General features: G+C 42.0%; 1 protein-coding gene across 3 annotated transcripts; it reads left to right on the top strand.

Moving 5' to 3' along the window:
* Positions 1 to 5,629, top strand: p2ry12 (purinergic receptor P2Y12). Of its 3 annotated transcripts, none has more exons than XM_019874351.1 (3): positions 1 to 164; positions 705 to 952; positions 3,658 to 5,629. In XM_019874351.1, the coding sequence occupies exons 2-3, from the start codon at positions 713 to 715 to the stop codon at positions 4,495 to 4,497; spliced, it is 1,080 nt and encodes a 359-aa protein (XP_019729910.1). In that variant the 5' UTR covers positions 1 to 164; positions 705 to 712; the 3' UTR covers positions 4,498 to 5,629. The 3 variants fall into 3 exon arrangements, with proteins under 3 accessions (XP_019729910.1, XP_019729908.1, XP_019729909.1); XM_019874349.1 differs by having other exon boundaries at positions 701 to 952; XM_019874350.1 differs by lacking the exon at positions 1 to 164 and adding an exon at positions 220 to 412 and having other exon boundaries at positions 701 to 952.
* The last annotated feature ends 5,559 nt before the right edge of the window (positions 5,630 to 11,188 follow it).

Raw genomic sequence — 11,188 nt, 5'->3', positions numbered from 1 at the left:
TTGTCAGCAGCGTTTCCGCAAGACAGGAAAGAGAAAGCAGAAGGTAGAGCAAAAGTCTGCACTCAGACAGCCACTGTCACATTAGACTGGCGGGATCCTACCTCGGCTGCAGACAAACAAATAGCAGTCTGCTTGGAGAGATCTTCATGGGACAAAGCCAGCCGGTCAGTAAATAACCTCAACTATATTGTCTCATTACTCCAGGAGTTGTCAAACTTTTTGGGGTCCAGGGACCCGGAAAGAACATTTTTCAAGGATCACCTCATGTTAGGCATAAGTACCACATGTACCTCTAAATAGTAGGGATTGTACAGATGGTACTCGGTCAAACGCAGTAAAAACTTAAAACTAAAACACAAGTGGAAGATTTGAGAGAGAATTTGAAGAAACATCGACATCCTTCAAATCTCAGGTGTGGCTTAATTTCTGCTTCAATACGTTAAGGGACGCATAAAGCCATTTCTGATTACAATTTTCAGTTGACCGGTGTTATTTTGCGAACCCTAAATTTACGGCTCGCGGACCCCGGTTTGAGAACCACTTTGTGGTCCAATATAAGACCAACATATCAGCCTGTAGTAAATGTTTCTTTCCACTAAGTAAGGGGTGTGTTTCGAGACGTACGCTTTGTGTAAAATGCGCAGGGACAACTTCTGTTGTGATTTATGTTACATAATTAAAACTGAACTGTATTTTTCAGCCAGCTCTCCTCATGGACCCAAACGAGACTGTCTTCCGAGGCAACATCAGCAACCTGACCTGCTCGCGCGACAATGTCGTCAAGACGGTCGTTTTCCCCGTTCTCTACTCCGTCCTGTTCCTTGCCGGGCTGTCCCTCAATGGCCTGGCGGTGTGGGTGTTCCTGCGCATCCCCTCGCGCTCACATTTCGTCATCTACCTTAAGAACGTCGTGGTCGCCGATGTCATCATGACCCTCACGTTCCCTTTCAAGGTGAGGCCCATGGGCGATCGTTTCATGCGGGATTAAGATCGATGACAGTCACTGGCGATGGAGTGGTTCGGTCATCTGACTTTCATGCAGATTTCAGGATGGACCGCAACAATATTTTCTGACCTGCATTTGGAAGATTTGAAAAGTGCTTTTGCAAAGCTGAACTTTTTGCCCATCATTTTCAAAAAGTGTGTTTAACTCAAACACAACACCGCTCACCAAACCTACAATCAAGCACAATCAAGCAATATCATGTTTGGGGGCTGATTTTCTTAAGATGGAACTGGAGGGTTAAGACAAGGTCAAAGGAAGTATGAAAAGGTTAGAAATAGCAGTCAAATCCTCAGGTTTTTGTTCGAATGAATATAAAATGTCCGGAAAAAGTCTCAGGGAACAGCTGAAATTGATCTGGGGTTAATGAGAGCCGCTTTAAATAGCAGAGGATGTCATCACCTGTTTATGTTGATCTGGTTTTGATTGGTTTTAGTTTTGTCATGTTTTTCCTGGGGCGGCCCGGTGTACCAGTGGTTATCAGGTCGACCTCACAGTGCAGAGGTACCAGGTTCGATTCCAGCTCCGGCCTTCCTGTGTTGAATTTGCATGTTCTCCCCGTACCTGTGTGGGTTTTCTCCAGTTACTCCGCTTTCCTCCTACATTCCAAAAACGTGCATGGCAGGCTGATTGGACATTCTAAACATTCCCCAGGTGTGAGTGTGAGCGCGGATGGTTGTTTGTCTCTGTGTGCCCTGCAATTGTCCCTCGCTTACTGCCCTAAGACAGCTGGGATAGGCTCCAGCAACCCCCGCGACCATTTGAGGATAAATGGACGGATGGATGCTTTTCCTTTTGATGTCTTTGTCTATATCGTTTTCCTGTCCACCTGTTCTTATTGGCCCGATCCTTTGTGTTTTGTGTCTACATCTCAGCTCCCTGAGCTACTGATGTCTTGTCCAGGTGTTCCTTGTTTCTTTTTTTCCCCCCAGTCTTTGTTGGATCATTACTCCTGTTTTGTTCCTGTCACGCTCTCGTCGATGAGTCTATTCACCGTGTTGGTTTGCTACTTTGTTTCTTGGTTTTTGGACTTCTTTTAATTTGATTCCAAATGCCTCGTTTTGATGTTGGAAAAGGAATGTAGTGTTTTTGAATACATCCTGCACTCCTGCCTTGCCTCCCTGCGTCCCTGCACTTGGATACTCAACCCCCACTCTGCCTACTTATGACGTGCACTGAGATTTCTGTCGACAGACAGATCCCAAGTTAAGAGGGTGCAACCACATTATCTCTGTTTGTTCTCTACTTCCCCTCTCGAAAAGTCCCTCAATTAAACTATAACATTTAACATGCACACCTACATTAAATTCATCCAGTGAAGTCGGAGGGTCGGAAAGAAACGAGCACCATGCAACAAACTCTGTTGCTCCTCTGAGAACCACACCTACATTATGTGCACCCACGACTATGCTAATTTATAGATATGTTGCTTCCCATCAAGATGCACTACTTTAGGCTGCCACGTCGTAAATGTGTTTTTCACGATAAGCCATCCAGTCTGCTGAATGTAATACTGTCTATAGACTGAGGCAAGTGAAACGGTAGTAAACGGCAGTCTGACATTTCACATGGGGAATAGAGTCATCTAAAAGATTCATGGAGCACTTTAAAGCATCAAGTCGGCAGCCAGAAACATTTTTCATTTTCAGTTTGAACTTCCAAAAGTGATTTCCCTCCAAACAGTTTTACTGAGCTGCGATCATTGAAGAAGTTCATCAAACACCTGACCGAATTTAAATGAAATCCAAAAAAAGGGCTATGTCACAAATGATACCTTTACAAAATTAATGTTTGGCCTTGATTGATGCTTTCTAGGTGGTGTTCATTTTACTTTTCCATCCATTCATTTTCGCTTATCCTCATTAAGGTCACGGGTGAGTTTGAGCCTATACCCAGGGGCAGTGCGATGTGGTGGCCAATGTTGGCCGCTACCCTACCGACCACTCCCACATCCAAGGAAATATTTTCATAAATGTGATTTTTTTGGTGCTCCACCAACTTGCTTTACACTGAATCAATGTGGATGTTCTGCCCCATACATTTAGATTGACCATCCACGCTCTAAAAATAGCTGGGTCAAAAATAACCCGAACTGCGTCAAAAGGGGACTATTTATTTATTGTTATTTTGTCATTTATTGTTAACTTTTCTTTTAATGGCCGTGCGGACATCCGCAGCGGGAGGGAAGAAATTTGTGCTATATGTTATTTGACAATAAAGTTGTATTCAATTCAATTCAATTCAATTTATTGAACCCCAAAAGTTGGATCACCTGAATGACCCACAAAACAACCATGTTAAACAACCAGTGCTAACCAGTGGACCACCGTGCCGCCGTCTTTAAATATATTGTTTATAAATGTGTTTATAAAATGTGTTGTCAATGTATGTTCTTTTAGTAGTATAAATAAGCTGTTTTTGTTCCATTTGCTTTGCCTTCGAATGTCTTCAGCTGTGCCGTTTGTAAGTGCTTTTAGGTGTTGTGCTTTTGGATGTGTGAAGCACATTGAATTATCTTGTACATGAAATGTGCTATGTAAATAAAACTGCCTTGCCTTGCCGATTAAATGGATGGATGGACGATCCACGTTACGTGGTGTAGGTATACCAAATGAGGGCTGAACATTTCCTCTCTGAATTCTGTGTTACTGCAGGTGTTATCAGACTCCAACATGGCCTCCACTGGCCTACGAATATTCGTGTGCCGGGTCTCCTCGGTGCTCTTCTACCTGACCATGTACATCAGCATCCTCTTCTTCGGGCTCATCAGCATCGACCGCTGCAGGAAGACCCTGGCGCCGTTCAAGGGCACCAATGCCAAGCGGCTGGCCCGCAGGAAGCTCCTATCCGCCGTAGTGTGGATGGTCCTTCTTGGGCTTTGCCTCCCCAACATGATCCTGACCGGTAAGACGCCACGGTCGCCATACTTCAAGTGCAGCGACTTAAAGGACCAGGCTGGGCTTTATTGGCACGAGGTGGTCAACCACGTGTGTCAGGTTATCTTCTGGGGGAACCTTTTGATTGTGATCGTGTGCTACACGCTAATCACTAAAGAGCTGTACAAATCGTATTTGCGCACCACGACTCGACGTCCCGAGAGGTTAAGGGCTTCGGCCAAGCAGAAAGAGCAGGCTAAGAGAAAAATGAACACCAACGTCTTCCTGGTCCTGGCCGTGTTTTTCCTGTGTTTTGTGCCGTTCCATTTCGCCCGTGTACCGTACACAATGAGCCAGACACGGGGCCTCCTCTTCAACTGCCGACTCAAGCTCTTCTTCTTCCAGCTCAAAGAAAGCACGCTCTTCCTGTCATCCCTAAATTCACTCCTAGACCCCCTCATCTACTTCTTCCTCTGCAAGTCCTTCAGGACTACGCTGTTCAAGTCCCTCAGGCTGCCACCTGGCACATGCAGCTGGTTGCTCGAGAGGGGCTCAGACACTGATTCTAACAGCACCACTCTGAAAAACGTGTGTGCCAGTATTGGACCATCAGGGTGACAGTGTCTCCTCTGCAGGTATAATATTTGTTCCTAAAAATTGTGTTAATTCTTTATCACCAGTCTATTATCTTCATTTCAGAGAGTTTTCTCTCGGGTGCATTGCTTCCAGTACATGTATGTGGTTGTTACATTTAAAAGCAGATTTCAGCTTCTTTTTGCTGCCATGCCAATATAATCTGTCATTGGATTTATATGACTTTTAAATGAGTCCACAAAGAGCCTCAGAGGCCCGCAGTACATAAAACGACAACAACATCTCTGGTGTCGACTCCCAGCCGGGCAGGAAAAATAATGAAAAAAAAATCTTGAGAAGGAATCAGGGATAGAGGGATCCATCCCCCGTTCCAGGGTGACCGGGCTACAGCGGATGCATCATTGGCAACATTTATCCCTGTACAATTTAATGAAATGAAACCCCGCAGGCAGTTCGCCTTTGGGGAACTGGTTCTCCTTATGATATTCTCATCGGTCGATGCAGAATCCAACACAGCAACACCTCCTCAGTGGTCTTCTTCAGATCTCGTCCTGGTTGATCGATGTAAAATCCTTGCTACGATAATCATCAAGCTCGCTCTATAGATGGGGAAGTGGCAGTAAAACAGGCCATAATTCAGATGTCATGGGGTGAGGCAACGGCACAACTAGATACATATTCAGTGTGGTTTAACCAAATTAAATATTGTAGAAATAAGCCGTAAATTGAGGGTCTTCGGAATATAGTGCTGGCTAATGTAATGTAAAATATGCTATATTACAAATTAGCAATGTGACTGTTTCTTTCACCAATCAGATTTCTAATTTGGCTCAGTGGGCCCTGAATAATTTTTCCGTCCTCTGGTTGATCAGAGCAAGAACCATTTGACTCAGTGTTTGTATGTTATTCATTGTTTCTTTTACTTTGTATCTTGTCTTTTTTGCACTGTGCTGAGTCTTCAACATTAAAAATGTGACTGAATGTATTTTGGGTACTTTACAACCCGTTTTGTGATGTTGTTTACAAAAAGTCGTCTAATCATTTTTAAAGGCCATATGTTGACTCTAAAGAATTGTTTGACTGTTCTTTTATGAAGTATTTTGATTGACATTCTGGAGTGAAAAGCACTGTCAATAAAGTTTGATTGTGTCACTCATTGATTTGTATGAAAAAATGTATTAAACAGGCTCGAAGTCTCTTGGCATTCCACAGTATATGTACTCTAGGCGACTGTGTATTTTAAAGGGAACATGTTATATGATGCAATACAGATGCAATAGTCATGTGAATTTCATTAAAATGAATTTGAGCATATTGGAGGCCAGCTAGTGGAAAAACACAATACACACAAATTTGTTTTTTTCAATGTTACATTGACAGCTACTTTAATGGCAAATGACTTTGTGTCCCATCATGTAGCCTGTTCAGCCTTTAGTCACTTTTGCTCCTTTTATACTGTGTTGTTAATACTGGACATGTAGCAGCTGCCCTCCAGTGGCTAAGGATTGGATTACAGATTACCTCATTTCAAGGTCACTATTATTTCATGGATAGAATTGTTTTATTATTAATAATATATCAGTGTGTTTTATTTAATTAATGACCCCAAAACATGACATTCATCAACATACTAAAGGTAAATGGTAAATGGAAGCGGACCTACCAATGCAGTACACATTTCCCTTTGATTATTATTATTATTATTATTATTTTTAACTTGAAAAAACTAGAAGCATACCATTCAGTGATTCCCTTTCATTGCTTGGAGATTGCGTTTGTCTGGTTGAAGAGGCTCTAATCTTGCCAGACCCGACATTGTGGAGAAAGAGCATAACCTCGTCAATTTTTCTGGTTATTATTGCTTTGTCATCATATAATGCAAATAAAAACTACAACAACATTAGCAAACACATTGATAAATCAATAAAAAAGAAGCAGCGTGATCGCTGTAAAAGCAGAATTGTTTCTTGTATTCGATCTCATTAGACTGCGTAGGTGTACCAAATGAATTGAATTAAATTGAAATGGTGTTATGTTGTAGTCTCTATTCAGTCTAATAAAAACCCTGGTTGGTGCACTTTGTCTTTCTTTTTGTAGGAGCGACACAAATTGGACATAAAACCACCTTATAAAATTTCTACTCTGACAGCAGAAATTTTATGATGCCATGTAAAAGCTTATTGCGCCATATAGTTTTCATTTTGATCTTTTGTTTTATTTATTTATTTATTTGCTCTCATATTTACATTGGGGAGGGGGGAAAGAAAAATGTGCGCTGTTTTATTTGACTTCTGTTATTCCTTTCAACACCTATCCCACTTTTAATTGCATAAACAAGACACTCAATGTCACTTTTCGAGGCTAAATTGCAAAGTACAAAAGAATGCACGACATAGGAGCGACAAAAACTACAATAAATTTGGACATGGCAACCTCAGGGTCGATCCTAGGCTATACTGTTCTGTTCTTCTCATTATAGCTTGTGGTACCCCTCAACCATCGCAGTGTCGCTCACAAAGCCCAACGCACAATGCGGGTAAATGTGCCTCCTTGTTTTTGGTATGCCACTCGAACATCTGTCATCCATACAGTACATTTGTATGTAATAGTGACAAGTACAGGAGCATGTATATCTCGACTGACACCGTCGATGCCACGTCCGTAGCCGTCTGTTTCAATATTTTTCTGGACAACAATAAACCATATTTTAGCTACCGTGTTCCATATTCCATTTTGCTGACAACAAACACCTTTAAAACTTCATTAGAATGACCAGATTTTTCCCCACAAAATAGTGAAAAGGCCTTTGTTGCAGTGAACCATGGGAAGCGAACTGCCACTGCGACCTTGCCTATCAACAAAATGTACAGCGCAGGATTCCCGCCTCCCCGTTGCTTTGCAACGCAACTGATCGACTCGCACATTGTTGGACTTCCGGAGGCACCGCACGGTCCTCAGGACATGATCTGAAAACATGTCTGGTAAACGGAAGCTAATCTCGCTGTCCGTGAAGGCTGAAATTGTCTCTCACTTTCGAAAGGGAGTCTCCCAGACGAAGAACAGCCGAGACGACGAATTGGCAAAGTCGCCGATTTCGACAATCATCTGTAATGGCAACAAATTCATGGCAGAGTTCGAGGCCAATAGATTGAAACATGATCGTAAATGGCTTCGGGGCATGGCACATCCTGAACTGAAGAAGGCACTTTTCATTTGCTGACTGAATATAGGAACGCTACAGTTGTTTGTTTCATGTCTTATAAAGTCATTTTTTCTTCATACTGGATACACGTATTTGGAATTGACATGTTTATATGGTATTACATGTTCATGTTTTTACATCTATAAATGTTGATACATCGTAGTTGGCGGCCATTTTATTGGAAATGGTTACAACGAACTACCGTTATAACGTACAGATTCGTTATGAGGATGGACTGTATATCTCCACAATTCAGCACTACATAGTTCTCAGTCAGCACCTTTTCCGCAACTATTTTGAAATACGTATAATGTTTTTCAAATCATTCCACTTTGCTTTTTAAAGCGTTTTTTTTTGTGTTTTTTTTTTTTTTAATGAGTGTCGGTTGAGAACCTTTCACAAGAAGTCTTTTATGTGCAAATATGCCTACAATTGTGGTGAGTGAATGTAGGAGTTCCTATTTATTAACAAATACAAACACAATAGTTATTTTCTCCTGGCAGTGGGGGTCGCCTCAACACAGCCTCAGCATGATGCAAGTGATCAGCAAGGATGTAGCTCAGTTCAGTTTCCTGTTGTTCCCTGTAAGGCTTCTTTCTTTGAACAGCGGTTGGGATAAAGGACTGTTCTCTTATTGCTGTTTTCAGGGTTGCAAACAAAGCATGAAATTTGAGAAAAATATGTTCAAATGAATTTTTGTCCAGTCAGTTTCTCAGTTCTCATTTTTGGCACACAGTGTGGATTTGTTTGTTACGTAAATGGTGTTCCTCAAACAAGCGAGCGCCTGTGATTGCTCACGTGCGTGCAGTCAGTGAGTTAACTGCGGGTTATGAAAATGTCATGTTTGGAATGAGGGAGGCGATCCCAGGGCAGTCACCTCGTATATGTTGTAAGGGAGTCTCATTTAAGTGCAACTGTAAAACGGATACACACTTGAGCTAAATGTGACGTTTGAGAATTGCGGTAACATGTGTTTTCCCTCCAAACGTGTTGCTGAAACACAGTCTGAGGAAATTAGGCTTTCGTATAAACCGAACTCTGGAAAGATATAACCACTTAAAACCTCTACAGCATTTTCAAACCCCAACTCTGTTTTGAAAGCCTACTTTGAAGCTCTCAGTTTGGCTGGAAACCAAAAGTTGAAATCCTAACTCAGATGAAAACCCCTTATTTGAAACCGAAACTCTGGCTTGAATCCCAACTTTGAAACGCTGACCTTACCGGAATTGAAATCCTAACATTGGCTTGGACACCCAAACCCTATTTTAAACTCAAATCCTGAATTGAAATCCGATCATTGGCATCAAACACTATTTGAAACCCTACTTTGTAACACTAATCATGTATTGAAGCCTTGTGATTTCACCTAGACCTGACTGGAAACGCAAAATTGCAACTGTTTAAACTGTTGAAAAACCATAACCCAGGCTTGAAGCCTTACTTTGAAATCCTTATCCCTGTATGAAATCCTAAAATCGTCTTGAAACCTGAGTTTGAAACCCTAACACCAGTTTCAAACACTCTTGGTTCTATTCCTAACCGTGATTTACCCCTAATTTGAAATCGTAAAAGTGTCTTGAAAACAGACTTTGGTACTCTAACCCTGATTTGAAACCATCATCCTGGCTTGAAGCCCTAACATTGGCATTGAAATTAATCTGAAACGGTAATTCTTGTTCGAAGCCAAATCCATGCTTGACACCCTACTTTGAGGGGTTTGAGGGCTAGGATGTGTGAATCGTTAAGAAAGTAAATGATAAGCTATACCACATATCATGGAGGCCTTGAGTGTGATAATGAAGCAGTTGGCACCTCACATGTCCCCCTGGCCGAATCCTCTCGTGTTTCTGTGAGCGTGTGAATGAGGCCGTGCACATTGTAAAGCACTTATGAGATCCAAAGGAGTCGTATAAACGCACTCAGGTTTATTCAGTGAATGGTGCTAAACCTGGAAAATGTCAATATTTAATTTATTTCAGGTCTCCCATGGTAACTATTAAATAAATAAATAAATAAATAAATAACATTATAATTTACAGGTACATTAAAAAAGCATCTTTATGGGCTTCTTAATTGGGACAAAGTCATTAGTTTGTGGCGTGCAATGAGAAAAAAGGGGCACGGATTTTTGTCTGGGGCTAACTTAACGGTGAGCGAGGTTTACATCCTCCATTCAATGATGAAAGAAGCACTGGGGGGGCGATTGCCTGACAGGGGGCTGCACTTGTGGACTGGGCACTGTAGACACAACACTAATGACAAAGATGTTAATTTCGGTTTGTATGATACTTTTCAGAGATACAGTACTTTCCAAACTGTGCAAGCAAAACTTACAGTAAGGCCGTAGTGATATTTCAAGTCAGAAATATTCTTCAACACAGAGGTCCCCAATACCCGGGTCGCGGACCGATACCGTCCGTGGGTCATTTGGTACCGGACGCAAAGAAAGAACAAAGAATTTACATAACCTCTCTTTTATTCATTTCGGAATCAGAAAGATGTTTTATTTTGAAAGCGTACCGGATTCTCTGTTACCTTCGTTGACAGTATGTCACTCTTGACGCAGGTGAGGGCGCGCTTCTCGGTCACGTGATAGGTTAAAACTAAAATTAAACCCTGGAGCTAGCAAAATGAGTAAAAAAAGACAAACGTCTTTGGAAAGTTGCTTTGGGAAGAGCAAAATGCCCAGCCAGGAGACAGAAGAGGAGCCTACGACTTTCAAGAAAAAGAAGACTACGTTGACTAGACAGTATCAGGAGTCCTACTTAAAATACGTACTTCTCACAAAAGGAGATTCCCACGCACCAAGCCCACTCTGTATTATATGCAGCGATGGTGAGTGGTATTTTTCATGGACTTTGTATTCGCGGTGTATCCTATTTTCAAGGCACGTTTAAACAGGTAGGACGTTCCTCATGTCACGATTCGTGTTTTTTTTTAATTTTTTTTTTTTATCATGGTTCTAAAACACAGTACCACCGTTTTCATGCGGGTTATATCATATTATTTGTTGTATTTACCCGTCACACCTTAAAGGCCGGTCCCTGAATCTATTGCCTGACATTAAACCGGTCCTGGGGCTAAAAAGGTTGGGGACCACTGCTTCAACACTGACTGATACTGTGAAGGCATCGACCCATATTGCAATGCAGTGCCAGCAAGTATGGTGACCTAAAGACATGCGATATTTCAAAGGCAGCCTTCTGCCTTTGTTCTTTTTTGTTGTTTTTGTCTTTTGTTTTGTCACATTTTGTTTGTTGTTTCATCGTGTGGACCTGATATGGACTGTTTTCAGCGTTTTTTGGCCACGACATTCGTCAAAGGAGAAGTATCTGTGCTTGGTGGTTGCGCCTTCTCGGCAGCACGCCTGTACCAGCACAGATTTTGATTGGGAGGAATGTCGGCGCCATTGACTGTCGGTGCTGGACAGACCTGGGGCGCTTGTGTTTTTTGCGCCTGTAATGGGCAGCATTTTTCACAACCCCGTTTTGTTCAGTGGAGATGTCGGCGCTG

Source organism: Hippocampus comes, unplaced genomic scaffold (genome assembly GCF_001891065.2).
Source record: "Hippocampus comes isolate QL1 unplaced genomic scaffold, H_comes_QL1_v1.1 scaffold125, whole genome shotgun sequence".
Classification (NCBI taxonomy): Eukaryota; Metazoa; Chordata; class Actinopteri; order Syngnathiformes; family Syngnathidae; genus Hippocampus; species Hippocampus comes.
Note: the sequence above shows the minus strand (reverse complement) of the source record. Positions and strands in the feature narration are given on the sequence as shown.